General features: G+C 48.7%; 1 protein-coding gene across 1 annotated transcript in view; it reads left to right on the top strand.

Moving 5' to 3' along the window:
- LOC119437534 (TATA-box-binding protein-like) overlaps nt 1-15,339 on the top strand; it is a 195,870-nt gene extending 180,531 nt beyond the window's left edge. The window contains exon 7 of the mRNA XM_037704539.2: nt 15,215-15,339. Coding sequence (XP_037560467.1) covers nt 15,215-15,291 — 77 coding nt within the window. The 3' untranslated portion in view covers nt 15,292-15,339. The remainder of the gene's footprint in view (nt 1-15,214) is intronic.
- The last annotated feature ends 1,284 nt before the right edge of the window (nt 15,340-16,623 follow it).

Here is a 16,623-nt window from a genome sequence, read left to right as displayed (position 1 = left end):
ACCTCGTCGCCCACAAAAAGAATTTCCTAAATAATAGGCCATTTACTTTCTCGTGTTTTCTCGTACTTTACTTTGCCTGCCCTGGTTCAGCTGATCGATCACATTGGGCACGCTTCCTGAAAATGTTTGGCGAAAATTATCAGCACTAGGTCACAGTCACGGTGATATTTAGTATTTTCGTGTGTGTGGAAGATTGCGAGCGCGTGCTTTCATTTCTGGAACGGCTTGGATACGAGAGCTCCAGTGCACGCATGTTGGCCCTAGTTTATAAGAGCAGTAACCCAATAAAGTTCCAGAATTGAAAAACTAAAACACACCTTCGGAAATGTCAGTGCACCTTTCGCGTCAGAAGTTTTTGAGAACTTTATACCCATAAAGTTTCGTAATTGAAATCCATGCGCTCCGTAGATTCTGCGGCCGCGGCGAGATGCCGCAACGCGCCCGCTCGCTATCGGAAAGCCCTTGAAAGTTTGTGCTCGCATGGGCTCCTTGCGTTACGTGACTCCAGGTGCAAGGGCGTTGCCACAAAATCCAGCCCGAGTTGACAATGTTTGTGCCGAAATGTTTTTTCGAGCGTGAACAAGACAATGTAGACAGAATCCAGAATGATTCCCGGCGTCGGTGGTAGTTTAGGTCGGCGGTGCATGCCAGCACGAAAAAATTTCGGGGGGGGGGGGGAGGCTGAAGCCCCATCAGCCCCCCCCCCCCCCCCCTATGGCTACGCCCCTGGTCGGGACACACTGCGCGATAGTGGCGCTGCGGAGAAGTCCGTGCATGGCGTCCGAGACGAGAAGCGTGGTGTTCCTGCAAACTCGGAGAATCGTTCCCTCGCTTGCCGCACACCCGGTGGCACATGCGCAGTGGCCCAAGTTGGCGAGGTGCTCATTGAAGAGCGGCACATACCGAGTGCATTTGTACGGCAGCCTGCTAAAGAGTCGGCTTGCTGTCCTTGACGAACCCTTGCGACGTGGGTTCGATTCCGCTCAGCATCAAATAAACTTAAGGATCTTTTGCGTCATGTAGAGCGGCACATTCCCAGTGGAGCATACATAGCTGCCCCAGTGGGTGTCAAGTATGTTCACTGAAGAGGGGCACACAGTGGAGGAATGTTCGGGAATAGAGGGGTAACTCTCGAGCCGCGCTGTCAGTGCAATTTGATTCCCATAATGTGTTGTTTATTCATGTACCCTAAAGGCTCGAGGGCATGACATAGGGGGGAGTAGTATACACACCTAAAAGAAATACATCAATCAAGTACGAAAAAGATCCACATCAACATCGACTCCCTCTGCGACCTCATCCGATCAGTGGTACGCGACGAGCTGCAAAGAATCCACTGCCCGCCTCAACCTACTGCGGGATCTATATCTAGCCTCATCAGGAACGAGGTGCAGCATGCTCTGCAAGTCCCGCTTGCCAGGGAGGTCACACCACCTGTGCCGACGGAGCTTCGGCGCGCATCATACGCGGAAGCTGCGAGCAGGTATACTCCTGCTTCTCCGCGCTTCGTCCGCCCCACACCTCACGATACACTTCCATCAGTGCAACCGATCCAGCACTTGGAGAACCGCCAACCACTTCAAAGAAAATCGGATGTCTGGCGCACACCGGACAGGCGACCGCTGTGCTATCACTGTGGCGAAGCCGGACATGTATACCGTGAATGCCCGTATCGCCGCCTTGGACTTCAGGGTTTTGCCGTCGACTCTCCAAGGCCAAGATTCGGTGAAAGACCAAGAGCCATTGAGGAATACCTGTCTCAACAGCGCATGCCACTGCCCTTGCGACGGCAGTCACGGTCACCGTCGCCGAGACGATTTTCCCCAAATTCCCGGAGCTCCCCAGTGGCGGCGCAGGGGCGTTCGCCAAGCCCTAGACGGGAAACCTAAAGACAGCGACCTTCGGGGGCGACGCCGCTGATAATCGACGCGAGCAAGGCCTCTCAGCGACGCGACCAGGTACCGGCAGTGACTCGACGACAATAACTGAACTCGGAAGCCGACTGTCTTTGGATATACCTGTGGTGCTCGACGGTCACCATGAAGTCAGTGCGTTATTGGACACAGGGGCTGATTACTCGATCGTGAGCCAAAAACTAGCGACACACCTGAAGAAAGTAGTTACGCCTTGGTACGGAACACAAATTCGTACTGCCGGCGGACATGTAGTCACCCCACTTGGTATATGCACACTCCGAGTTGGCATTCGTGGACGTACGTTTCTCTCCAGTTGCCTTGTACTTAGCGAATGTTCCCGAGACATCATCCTGGGAATCGACTTTCTACGGGAATATGGCGCTATTATCGACCTGCGGGAGCGCACCGTGACCTTCTCGACAGAGAGAGCAGCAGACAAAACCGACGACAGCCATCTCAGCACGTTTCGCGTTTATGCCGACAACGTCGCGTTACCCCCCCCCCCCCCCGTTCGTGTGTCCTCGTTGATGTCGTGTGGGACAAGTTACGTGATGGTGAGGCAGTCGCTGAAGGCAACATGTCGCTCTTGCTCACACTAGGTCTCTGCGCCGCTCGCAGCCTGGTCACGCTTCGTGACGGACGTTCTACGCTGCTTGTGACGGATTTTAGTAATGAGCACCGTCACCTTTTTCGTCGCACTGCCATCGCTCTCGCCTACCCCATAACAGAGACTGCTGAATGTTTTACGTCTGCATCACTGGACAATGCTCTTCAATCGACACCGGGGGCTGCGACGGCATCACTAGGCAAAGTAGACATTAATTCGACTCTACCGGAGGAACAACAAATAGCGCTGCATGAATTGCTGCTTCAATTCCAAGAATGTTTCGCCTCGTCCTCTAAGGTGCGTCAGACGCCCATCACGAAACACCGAATCATTACATATACCGACGTCTCGCCCATAAAACAACAGCCTTACCGAGTTTCGGCCAAAGAACGGGACGCGATACATACGCAAGTCGAAGAGATGCTTCAGGACGATGTTATACAGCCTTCCAAAAGTCCCTGGTCATCGCCGGTCGTCCTCGTGAAGAAGAAGGACGGAACACTACGTTTCTGCGTTGACTACAGGCGGCTAAACAGCGTGACTAAAAAAGACGTCTATCCACTGCCCCGCATCGATGATTCACTCGACAGACTGCGACGCGCCAAGTATTTTTCATCTATAGACTTGAAAAGCGGATACTGGCAGATTGAAGTTGATGAACGAGATCGCGAGAAAACGGCCTTTGTTACGCCGGATGGCCTGTATGAATTCAAAGTGCTCCCTTTCGGCTTGTGTTCTGCACCTGCGACATTCCAGAGAATGATGGACACTGTTCTCACTGGTTTGAAGTGGCATACTTGCCTCGTTTATCTTGATGACGTCGTCGTATTTTCGGCGACCTTTGAGGAACACCTGAATCGTCTGAAGACTGTGCTGGACGCCCTCCGTGCCGCTAACCTCACGCTGAAGCCAGAGAAATGCCACTTCGGTTACAAAGAACTTAAGTTTCTCGGCCATGTTGTGAGCGCGGATGGCGTTCGGCCTGACCCTGACAAGACCACCGCCGTAGCCTCGTTTCCTGTTCCCCGTGACAAGAAAGCAGTCCGTCGCTTTCTGGGGCTCTGCGCATACTATCGCCGCTTCATCGCCAATGTTTCTAGGATTGCCGAACCTCTGACTCGCCTCACACGAGAAGATGTACCATTTGTCTGGAATGAAGAGCAGGACGCGGCTTTCACCGAGCTGCGGGAGCGTTTGCAGACACCACCAGTTCTTGCTCACTTTGACGAGGACGCTCATACTGAAGTCCATACCGACGCCAGCAACGTGGGTCTTGGCGCCATCCTGGTCCAACACCAAGAGGGCACAGAGCGCGTGATAGCTTACGCCAGCCGTACTCTTTCACGCGCAGAAGCAAACTATTCCACATCAGAAAAAGAGTGCCTTGCAGTGGTATGGGCGACCATGAAGTTTCGGCCTTACCTCTACGGTCGCCCCTTCAAAGTAGTGACCGACCACCATTCATTGTGCTGGTTGACCAATATACGAGACCCCGCTGGTCGACTCGCACGATGGAGCCTTCGTCTGCAAGAATTCGATCTGACCATTGTATACAGATCAGGCCGCAAGCACGAAGATGCGGATTCGTTGTCGCGTGCACCCACCGATGTTTGTGATCCGGCCGCTGAGGATGACAGTGGATTCCTCGGGGCCCTCACCGCAACGGACCTGATTGCACGACAGCGCGAGGATGCCGAAATCCGCGCAATCATCGAGAACCTCGAAGGACGCAACTCTCCCATACCTCGACGCCTTTCTCGCAGTCTCTCGTCCTTCTGCCTTCGAAGAGGTGTCCGTATAAGAAAAATTCGAACAGCAACGGCAAACCCTACCTTCTCGTCATACCTGCTGACATGCGCGACGACATTCTTCTTGCCTGCCATGACGAGCCCACATCTGGTCACTTAGGCTCCTCCCGAACTCTCGCCAGAGTTCAACAGGCGTACTACTGGCCCAAACTTTCTACATCTGTAAAGCGCTACGTCAAGAGTTGTCGGGAATGTCAACGCCGCAAATCCCCGCCACTGAAGCCCGCGGGGCTGCTGCAACCGATCGCACCACCCAGGGCACCATTCGATCAAATAGGCATGGATTTACTCGGGCCTTTTCCACTATCATCAGCCGGCAACAAGTGGATCGTAGTCGCCACAGATTACTTAACCAGATACGCCGAGACAAGGGCTCTACCACGCGCTACGGCTGCCGATGTTGCCCAGTTCTTTATAGACCAGATCGTTCTTCGACATGGAGCCCCGTCTTACGTGATCACTGACAGAGGCACAGCTTTCACGGCCCAGCTGATTGACGACGCATTCAAGCTAAGCTACACGAGCCATCGCAAGACCACTGCATATCATCCGCAGACCAACGGGTTGACGGAACGATTGAACAAAACCATCGCCGACATGTTATCCATGTACGCCGATGTACAACACAAGACGTGGGATCAGGTTCTACCGTACGTAACATTTGCGTACAACTCTGCCATCCAGGAGACGACGCGATTCACGCCGTTTCGTCTTGTCTATGGACGTGAGGTTCAGACCATCCTGGATGCGATGATTCCACACGATTACGACGCGCTGCTCACCCCTGACGCTGAGCAATTTACGCAGTACGCCGAAGAAGCTCGCCAATGGGCACGCCTACACATCACGCAACAGCAGAGTGTAGATGCACGTCGCTACAATCTTCGCCATCGCCAAGTGGAATACCACCCGGGCGATCAAGTTTGGGTGTGGACGCCGGTGCGCCGCCAGGGGTTGTCAGAGAAACTGCTCAGTCGCTACTTTGGACCCTACAAAGTGCTGCGTCGCGTTAGTGACGTGAACTACGAGGTTCTCCCGGATAGTGCCATGTCACCCCAGCGTCGAAGGCACCACTCGGAGATTGTGCACGTTTTACTACTCAAACCTTATTTCGCGCGATAGTGCGACAGCGTCTCAACTTTATGATGTACTTTATTTTTCTCTCCCTCACCGCCCCCCCCCCCCTTGTGCTTACTTTATGTTCATTCCCTTTTTTTCTTTCCCTCTACCTACGTCGACTAGCGCTAGCATCGGGACGATGCCCGTTTTTTTTCACAGGGGGAAAATGCCACGAGGTCTCGAGCTGCGGCGAGCGCGAGCCAGTATTCAGGCAAGGAGAGAAGAAGAGGTTTTTCGTTTTGGGGGTCAGCCATCTTCCTGGCTAGTACTCGTCTCTGCCGGTGCAGTACTTCTTGCTCTGAAGGCCTTCTGTTGCACGTGACAATATAAATAGAAACAAACGTAAGCTACTATAAAGACAAACCTTACAAACTAAAAAAGGAAAGCCTAACAGAATAAGCTAACAAGGCTGAGCATTCACTGTATCGTATCAGGCCCAAGAGCGCAAGCCACCTATCTTTGTTGAACTACACGTGCCTTTCTTTACTATCTACTAAACCCCTCCCCTTTATTTTGGTATAAAAGACTCACAACAATAAACACAGGCGTTCACTACTGTCCTGACATGCGTGTGGGTTTCATGGAACGTGACCCGGCTGATACATGGTGTCAGAAGTGGGATACTGGAGCCTTTCCTGCTCGACGATGAAGGAAGCACCGTAACAAGTGCCCACACCACAGCCTTCAAAACATCGCAAGCATGGAGTACATCAAGCCACCGGAGCCTCTGGGCCTCTCGACCAACGGGGGAAGAGCGTGGAAGCTCTTCCGGCAAAAATTTGATTTCTTTTTGGCAGCCACGGAGTGCACTGAAAAACCGAGGTCAGAGGCAGCAAAGACGGCCCTTTTCTTCAGCGTGGCTGGTGACGAGGCGCTGGAAGTCTACAACAACCTTACGTTCGATGAAGGCGAAGACAAGCAGGACTATGGCACGGTGGTGGCCAAGCTCGAGAAATACTACGTCGAGCAAGAGAGCACAATTCATGAGCGTTACGTCTTCCGTTCTCGACTTCAGAGCGAAGCTGAACCCTTCGAACAGTTCCTACGTGCAGTATGGAACGATGATGGACGAGATGGTGCGTGACCAAATTGTGTTCGGTACAAACTCGCCGAAGCTCCGGGAGAAATTGCTCAGGGACAAGGGCCTTACGTTGGACAAAGCCGTGGCTTTATGTAAGGCGGCGGAAACATCAGCACGTGAGAACTCGCTCTGGCGGAAGACTGACGGAGAGCTTCACGTCCTTGCAGCATCGTCGAGCCGAAGCTTCAAATGTTTCCGCTGCAGCCGGTCCCATGCCGCACGGCGCTGTAGAGCCTACGGGAAAACTTGCTACTTGTGCAAGGGGCGTAACCATTTTGCGCCATGCTGCCAATCAAGCGCAGCCATCTGCGAGGTAAAGGACGTGAGGCAGAAGCCATACCAAAACGACGACTTTGATGTTTTGGACGTCACCATCGGAAACATTAGCAGTGACCGGGAGTGGATCATGAAAGCGAATATTGCAGGCAGGGACATCAACTTCAAGATCGACACAGGGTCCCAAGCAAACTTGATGCCGCTGTCGCTTTACCGGCAAATACAAGCCTGTCCAGTGAAAGCAAGTAACGCGGTTCTAGGATTGTATAACGGTGGCATCATCAAACAGCTTGGCACATTTTAGTCGCACGTGACCATTTGTGACCGGAGAGTCTGCACAGACTTCTTCGTGATTAAGAAAGACCACGGCACCCTCCTGGTTCTGAAAGCCGCGGAGGACCTGGGGCTGATCAAACGGAACGTTGATGCCGTAACAAACAACAGCCCCTCCGCGATCGTCGATGAATTTCCACAGCTTTTTCAAGGAACAGGCCGTGTACAACGCGAGTACAGGATCACCCTTCGCGAGGGTGATGTGCCCGTCATCCAGCCAGCCAGACGAGTGCCTTTGGCGCTACGAGAACGTCTGCGCGCTGAACTACAGCTAATGGAAGCGGAAGGCATTATTCAAAAAGTCAGCAGCCCGACAGATTGGGTAAGCCCACTGGTCATCGTGCTTAAAAAGGACAGCAGGTTGCGGGTATGCATGGACTCGAGAAAAATTAATGAATTCCTTAAGAGAGAAAATTACGAGATGCCGCGCCGTGAAGACATAGAAGCAGAGTTGGCAGGAGCGAAGATGTTTTTTCGACTTGACGCTAACGCCAAATTCCATCAGATACTACTGGATGAGCAGTCTTCCAAAGTATGCACCTTCGCAGCTCCCTTTGGCCGTTATCGGTTTCTTCGACTGCCTTTTGGCATTTCATCGGCAAGCGAAGTTTTTCAAAAAGCGCTCAATGAGGTATTTGATGGTTTGCCTGGCGTGCGTGTATATGTCGGGGACGTGCTCATTTGGGGTGCTACCCGAAAAGAACACGATGGCAGGCTCAGAAACGCACTACTAGCAGCAGCAAAAGCAGGACTGACATTCAACGCGTCAAAGTGCTTGTTCGGCGTTGAAGAAGTTTCGTTTCTTGGTGACATTATCAGCAGCAGGGGCATACGCCCTGACCCTGCTTTGGTCGAAGCTCTGCTGAAAATGCCGGCACCACGAGACAAACAAGCGGTACAGAGGCTCTTAGGCGTCGTCAACTACTTTTGCAAATATGTGCCGTCACTATCCCAGCGCACTTCTACTTTGCGTTCGCTGTTGAAGCAAAATGGTGTTTTTGACTGCACACCGAATCATGAAAACGACTGGCAGGCTATATGCTGAGAGCTTAGCGAATTGCCACTTCTAGCAATTTTTGAACCAGGCAGAGAAACGAAAATAACGGCGGATGCCTCGCAGTACGGTGTCGGTTCGGCGCTGATGCAACGTCACGGGAGCGCCTGGAGACCTGTGGCTTACGCTTCAAGAGCTCTTAACGAATCCGAACAAAGTTATTCACAAATAGAAAAAGAATCTCTGGCGTTAGTTTTTGGATGCGAAAAGTTTTATCACTTCGTATAAGATCACCCTTTAATTCTTGAGAGCGACCATCGCCCACAGCTTGACATATCAAAAAAGTCCCTTGCTGACATGACGCCAAGAGTACAGCGTTTCTTTTTGCGGTTATTGAAATGTGATTACACCTTGACTTTTGTTCCCGGTAAACATATGGCTGTGGCCGACATGCTTTCCCGGGCACCTGCTTCTGAAGACGGCGCTGCCTCTCCCACAAGTGACGTCGAAGTTCATGGAGTCACAGTAGTATCGGCACTCGTGAGTGAAAAAACCATCTCAAGGCTTGCAAGTGAGACCGAACGTGACGTATACCTTCAGCAGGTACTTCACAAGCTTGCGAATGGGTGTGCCATGGAAGGTCCGCTCAAGGCGGTGGCTTCCGAACTCTCAGTGGTCAAAGGGATCCTTCTAAAAAGAACGAAGGTCGTAGTGCCAAGTAGCATGCAATTGGACATACTAAAGCGAGTTCATGCAGGGCATCTCGGCATCGGAAAATGAAAAGCCAGAGCAAGGCAGTTGGTATACTGGCCCAATCTAAATTCTGATATAGAAACACTAGTTCGCAAGTGTTCAGTATGCCAGACTTATGCTTATAAGCAGCCGCCAGAACCACTCATCATGCGTCCAACACCGACACAAGCTTGGTATCGCGTGGGTGTCGACTTGTTTCAGTATGGTGGCCAGCATTATCTCTGTGCCTATGACGCAATGTCGAACTTCCCGGAAGTTGAACTATTGCCCAGTACAACGGCCAGCTCCGTGATACAAAAATTGGGAGCCATATTTTCCCGTTATGGCATACCAATCGAAGTTTGCACAGACAATGGGCCCCAGTTTGCCAGTAGTGAGTTCAGGCTATTTGCTCAGCAAGTCGATTTCAAGCACGTCACATCCAGTCCAGAGTACCCTCAGTCAAAGGGCCTTGCCGAGAAAGGTGTGCAGATAATTAAGCGCATCTTGAAAAAGACAAAAGCGGCGAATGAGAACTTTTGGCTTGGCGTCCTGAATTACAGAACAAGTCCACTGGAGGATGGGCGATCACCAGCGGAGCTGCTGCAAGGAAGACGCCTGCGGACCCCCATACCAGACTTCGGACCCCTGGTTTCCACGCGAGTAAGGAAGCACAGGCAGAGCAAACACAACAGACGTGTACTTCCCGACCTCAGGAGCAACGACTCCGTTCGCATAAGGGGAAAGACATGGACAAGAAAAGACAAGGTTCTTGGATCAGCGGGGCCTCGTTCCTTCCATGTGCGAACAGAAGACCGGAACATCCTGCGCCGCAATTGGCAGCACCTCTTGGCAACGAGCGAGCCTTTTGAGAACACCGCCGACGAAGATTACGACGAAGAGCAGGTACCTGCCTCTGTAGAATCTCCCACGTCCGGCTCGCCCATGGTAGTGCCAAGTTGTCCGCAACCACCGTTGCAGCCAGTTCTACCGCAGCTAAGGTCGCAGCGTCAAACACGTCATCTGGAACGTCTGGGATACGATCAAAACTTTCAGCAGATAAGTCAACGACGTTGAAGGGGAAGATGTATCGTATCAGGCCCAAGAGCGCAAGCCACCTATCTTTGTTGAACTACACGTGCCTTTCTTTACTATCTGCTAAACCCCTCCCCCTTTCCCTCGTTTTGGTATAAAAGACTGACAACAATAAACACAGGCGTTCACTACTGTCCTGACATGCGTGTGGGTTTCATTGAACGTGGCCCGGCTGATACATTCACATCCTAAAAGAGTAGTCAAGTGAATGGATTTGTGCGTGTTATTTACTGTTTTTAACGAATCAATATAAGCACATAACAAATCTGAGACAATTGTACAAAGTCTTTCAGGTGCCAAGTTGAAGCTTTAATTTGCCAGTGAATTCTTCATGGTTTTTGTTATACGACAATATCACCCGGTAGTTGATTCCAATGATCAACAGTGAGGACTAAACGTGAATATAAGTACATGTTTGGGCGGGCGAAGAAAGGTTGCAATTTGGATTCTTGGTCTAGTCAAGCAAATATTCAGTGGGCAAGTTTGATAAGTACAGACAGATGGGAACCGTTGTGATAGACTTTCTGAAAGAGAAACAAAAGTGACAGTAGTCTGCGCGATTGCAGAAAAGGCAAGTTTAGGGACATCTTTATTTCAGTAATGCTAGATGTCCGAGAGTAATTCTTTGTTATGAGACGGGCACTTCTGTTCTGAAAAGATTCGAGTTTATTTATAAGGTATGCCTGGTGAGGGCTCCATATCTGTGAGTCATAATCAAGTTTAGGGCGTACTAGTGTATTTTTAGCTAAAAGTTTAGTAGCAGAGTTGGCGAAATGCAAGTTACGCCTAATGAATCTGAGTGTTTTACATGTGCTGCTAGTTATAGTGCCTTATGTAAGTTTCATGATAAATGAGACGCTAAATGAACACCGACATACATAAAGTTTGATACATGTTCAACTGGCTTGTTGTTCAGTGTGTAGTGATGCGTTATTGGGCGCAAATTGGTAGTGAAAGAAGCAGCTTTTGTTTTGTTTACGTTGACTTCTATCTGCCAGTCCTCATACCATTTATCTAACCTGTTTAGATCGTTGCGCAAGTTACTAGCATCTTCAGTGTTAGTTACCTCTCTATATATCACGCAGTCATCAGCGAATAACCTTACGGTAGAAGTCATGAAATTAGCGATATCATTAGTGTATATTACAAAGAGAATCGGTCCAAGCACGGATACCTGAGGCACTCCCGATTTCATGTGCGCTAATGGGGAATTATTCTCGTTAACTACAACGGTTTGATAGCGGTAAGTTAGGAACTCAGTTATCCAATTGATTACGTGAGTGTTCAAGTTAAGACTGGTAAGCTTTTTTATTAGCCGAGCGTGAGGGACCTTGTCGAAGGCTTTTTTTAAAGTCCACAAAAACAGCGTCAATCTGCCACTTATGTACAGCAGTATGAATGTCGGTAATTAACTCAAATTATTGCGTTTCGGAAGGTCAACCGCGCAGGAAGCCATGCTGGTTAGAAAAAAAAAGGTTATATTCCCCCAAGTGCTTCATGACTGCAAATGAAATGTTGTGCTCGAGCAGTTTGCTGCCGATACTAGGGAGTGAGATTGACCTGTAGTTAGTTGGGTTATAGCGGTCATCCAATTTAAATATAGGGATTACACGGGCTACCTTCCAGTCATCGGGTACACAGCCTGTGTCGAGAGATTGTTGAAACACAGCACTTAACAAGTGACTTACTTGTGGCTTTGCTATCTTAAGTAGCTTAGGGCATATGTCGTCGGGTCCAGGTGCAGAATTTGCAGGAAGGCGATCAATGGCTGTTTCGATACCTTCGGGAGTGATATATATATATATATATATATATCTTGCATATGAGAACTTGAAGAAATAATAGGTACTGTAGATGATAACGGGATTTCATCACTAAAGACAGAGCTAAAGAAATTACCGAATTTTAATGCGGCGTCTGACCAGGAAAAGAGTTTGCCATCTTTGGCTATTGATATTTGGGATTTCAAACTGTAATTTCGATTGACAACTTTCCAAAATTCTTTGCTATTGCTTTTTAGCATGTTTCAGATATCATTGCGTTAAAATTTGTCTTTTGGCGTTTCGATTTGAGTTTTACATAACTGCGCATGTTCACGGTAACGCTTCCAATCATCCTAAGACGCCGTCAGTTTTGCTCACGAGCATAATTGTTTATTTTTATTTATGCAACGTTCGACATGAGTCGTGAAGCATGTGCTTTGTGTTGACGCGGCTATAGTTTTCTTAGGTATGTACTTTTTTCTTAGTAAGATAAGTTTGTCGTGGTTCAACGGTCTGTTTTTGTTTGCATCATGGTCGCTAAGACAGCTTAAGAAATGAATGGAAAAGAAAGAGTATAAATAGCCTTGACATAACGTTATTATCTGCTCGCCCGTAGTCAAGTATGGTTTTCTTTGCGTTACGTGATTTTTCTCTCAATATCTCGAATTCAGAGTGCAGGATTTTGTGATCGCTAATGCCTTCTAACATATTGATAAACATGTTTGGATAAGTACTGAGCACGAGGTCCAAAATCGATTCGCGACGCGTGGGTACGGAAACCATTTGGCTTAAGTCAAACAAAAAAGTACATCAAGAAAATTTGGACACTCGTTCTTTTGTGCCACCGAGAGCCTTACATGCATGCCAGTCAATATTGCGATAATTAATATCGCCAGCCAATAGAATTGTGGACCTCGGAAATTTCGTCTCTACGGTATTCGCTGACTCATTTAGGTTGTTTGGAAAGTCTTCGGTTGAATCTGGCGGGCGGTAACAGGCCCCGATAGCACAATTTACAGCTGCAAAGAGGCGAAGTGCAACCAACCAAATTTCTATGCACGTGTTAGTTACGATGACATGTGCGTCCATATTTTTTTCTTGTAGAGATTAACACTTCACCACCTCGTGATACCGTTATCTCTTTTCTAGATATTGTAAAGTTCTTGGACATAGACAGGTCGCTATGTGACACGCCAATAGATAACCATGTCTCCGTTCCTAGAACAATATCAGCAGAACACGTTTCGAAGAAAGCAAAAAAATGGTCCTGTTTGTGGAATAGGCTCCTGAAGTTTGATACCAAGATTGATAAAGGTCCACCACAGCTTTGCTGTTCGGGTCAGCGCGCCCTATCGGGGCTATCAGCCCTCAGAAGGGCACGAACCTGATTATTCAATGAACCGACTAAGTCCAATGTTTTGTTAAGAACGAGCTTATTGAACAGTAGTTTATACCTGTCTTGTGGTTTTTTGTTTTCTCGTGGAAAATCTAGGACCTTTTTTTCTAATTTGTTTCACCCTGGGCGAAAAATCTTCGATCCATACAGGCAGTGCTAGGTTCTTCAGTGTGAAGGTGTTTGTGAGGACGTTGGTTTTATGTTTGAAGTTCAGAAACTTTACAATGATAGGTCTAATTGACTCCTACTTACGTTCACCTGACCTGTGGGCACGTTCAAGTTTCACCTGTTAGTAAACCCGAATTCTTTATCACAAATTATTTGACAAGCGCTTCAGTTTCCTTCCAAGTTTCTGAAGAAGTCTCAGGAATGCCTTTGAAAATCTAATTATTGCAACGCACACGGTTATTAAGTTCATCAACAGCCATGTTAGCCTGTTGTGTTTGTTTGGACTTTACACTGTTTAGCTTAGCTTGAGAATTCTCAAGTAGTCCCATATGTTCAACCGATTTACGAAGATCAATCATGGCATCCGATCGTTCTTCAAGTTTGGAAAGGCGTCGCTTTATTTCAGTGACACTTAATTGAATGTCCTTTACCTTCCCTGTCACATCTTTCTGCAATTTTTCGTTTCGAGGCCGCCAATTCCTTAACTTCAGTGAGAAGTTGGTCAGGCTTGTCAGGGCCCCGGTTTGTTTCAATGTCCCCCGAACAAAGCAGCAAGTGAGCAATGTAGAACAACACCATCTCTAATCGGCCTGTCATACAGAGCTTACGGGCTGGTTTCCCTACACGAAGCCATATCAGACAACACGTCTCGGCTACTTTGCCACAAGGAAAAAAAACAACCAATTCGAGCACGGTATGTTGAAAGGTCAACACCCGTGACGTATTTCAAAAGGGCACAACAAATACACACGTGGTTGGGGACCTGCACCTAGACCAGTTTACAAGAGCGAATCGACGTATAGTACACTCACCTAAAAGACATAACAGAGCAACTTGATTAGGCACAAGCATTCAGCTGCAAATCCCGCTGGTTTCCAGTTCGATGCCCTGCTGATGACGTTGCGGGTGGCGCTGCGATCCGTGGCAGGCTCCCTTGTGCTGTGAGCGAAGCCAGCAAGAAGCACGTGCCGCTGGCAGCAAGCGATAGCAGCCGCAATCAGCGAAGTGTCAGCCGGATGTCCGCGTTCGGTCCTGGCAGGCGCAGCGCAGCTCGTCAGACAAGTAAAAGGCAAAACAGGGCAACTTGATTAGGCACAAGCATTCAGCTGCAAATACCTTAAATCCTCTAAAAGCGAATCCCCTAAAAAAGTGGGTCAGTTGGTTATTTGACATGGTTGAACACAGCGTGGTGACGCAGTACTATCGACAAGGACGTGAGTGACACTGCAAGACATTATTGTACTACATTTAGTGTACATCGGGCTATTCGCTTATGTGTGTCTATTGTCTTAGTTCTTCACGTCCTTGTGGATTGTATTGCTTCTCAGAGCAGGGTTCCACCTATAGTCACAGTTATTATCGCTTGTTAGCTGCGCACTTGATAAGCGTTACAGGAGGAATATTAGGCTGGCGTTGCTGTCATTATCTTAGAGTGCTGTTTTTTTTTTAATTCCAATCGCCGCTACTGAAGTACTTGTTGAGGGAGTGTTACGGCCTGGTTTCTGCCGCAAATTTAAAAGTTATGCTCTACAGGTCACTTTTATGGTATAGTTGCAATTGATGCTTTTTAACGGATGTCCTCTTATACTTTCGATTCCTACCATGGTGTGTGTGCCAGATATGCATATAAGAACAGGCAGTTGGCTTTTATAAGCGCAACACGCATACCAGCTCAGTGAACCAAGAATCTTAGAATCTGAATTTTGCGTTCTGCTCCTGCAAAAGGTGCATTGAAATGAGCAGAATTACTCTTTTAATTTTTCGAGCACAAAGTAAGGACGGGCTCACGCTTTCAAGCAGTTTATAAGGGTATAAAGTTTACGTTCTGGTGTAATTTGGGTCAACGTTTATGGAAAGATTAAAAAAAACTATCTGCCGCTGCCACGTGAAAGCTACTAACGTTTCTGTACAATGTGCCATTCGCAGGAGCCAAGCTCCGGGAGGACATCTACAAGGCGTTTGAGAACATCTACCCCATCCTGAAGAAATACCAGTCAATGTAAAACGATTCGGGCAGGTCAATTACCTTAAAATAAAACCTAATAAACGCAGTTGTCTGGGTACCGAGTTGTGAGCTCTCGAAACGAGTCCGTCTCTCACACGTCCCTCTAGCTTCGTCGTCTCCTAGTAAGTCCAAGAATAGGCTGGTGGCAGAGTGCGACTGGCCGAGTGGCAGCATTTCGCCTTTTAGTGCGATAACAATTTAGGGACGATCCATGCCAAGTCATGCGATTGTCTACGCCGTTACCATGATGTTCCGTATAAACAACAAGCCTATCCCGCGCCGTACGCTGTAGGTGCGAGGGTGCGCCGAGGGGAATTCTGGCTCGTCGCACGCCGTCGTCTCGATCGCCCAGTGTTAGAGGTCATGGGATCCAAGTGTTTTTTTTTCTTTTGTATATGGGGGGGGGGGGGGGGGCGGTGAGCTCGCGTCTCCTCCATCCCGGCCATGGCTGCGCATGGCTGTCTGCGTGCGTAGGGGCATACGTGGGCCGTGCTCGCTCGGCCTATTTGGAGCTTCCTTCTTGGTAGCGTTGGTCACATAGTTTAACGTACATCGCTACTAAAACTCCGTCGTCTGCTGCGCAGCCTTCTGATAGGACCTCTGATAAAACCTGCCTAGCTGAACATTATGGGAGATCTGTACTTGCCTGAAAGGATATCCAACACGCTGAAGAAAGGACTAAAGTTTCCCACACCTCCGTGGCTTCAAGTTCACGGCTGGTTGGCACTGAATAGGCGTGTGTCCAACAAGGTGGAAGGTGCAGACAGAGAAAGATGCATGTTGGAAAGACTGGAGTTCCTTGCAAAAAATGCACAGCATGAACATTTGCGTTGTAAGGATCCAACTGGGGAAGTCGTTTCCTATTTCAAGCAAAACAACCTTCAGTTCCTGCAAGCTGATAAGAAGAGAGGATTTGTTCTTTGGTCTTCCAGAGCCTACCGAGAACAAGCTGCACTTGCTATATGAAAGAACATCAAGCCAGCAAAGATCCAAGAGAACAAGGTAAAAGTCAAGGCCACGATGTTTCTTTCTCTGGGCTTATTAAAGGCAAATTCGGTAAAAAATTGCCTTGTGAGACACGGCTAAAGGCTGCGGAAATGCCCGACGGCATGTTATGTAAGGATCTTGAACTTTTAAGACTGCCTAGAGTGGTTACTGCTGCGAAATTAGGTGTCCTGTCAGTGTTCTCCAACGTGAAAACACACAAGCCAGAGAAGTCATTTCGGGGTATTGTTAGTGAATGAAATTCGTAGCAACACCTTGTAAGCCGGTTTCTTTTAAAACAACTTAAATCACTTGTGGTGGAAGGTCCGTTCCTTGCAAGAAATTC

Source organism: Dermacentor silvarum, chromosome 1 (assembly GCF_013339745.2).
Source record: "Dermacentor silvarum isolate Dsil-2018 chromosome 1, BIME_Dsil_1.4, whole genome shotgun sequence".
NCBI classification, from domain to species: domain Eukaryota; kingdom Metazoa; phylum Arthropoda; class Arachnida; order Ixodida; family Ixodidae; genus Dermacentor; species Dermacentor silvarum.
The sequence above is the reverse complement of the archived record's forward strand: the minus strand, read 5'-3'. Positions and strand labels throughout refer to the sequence as shown.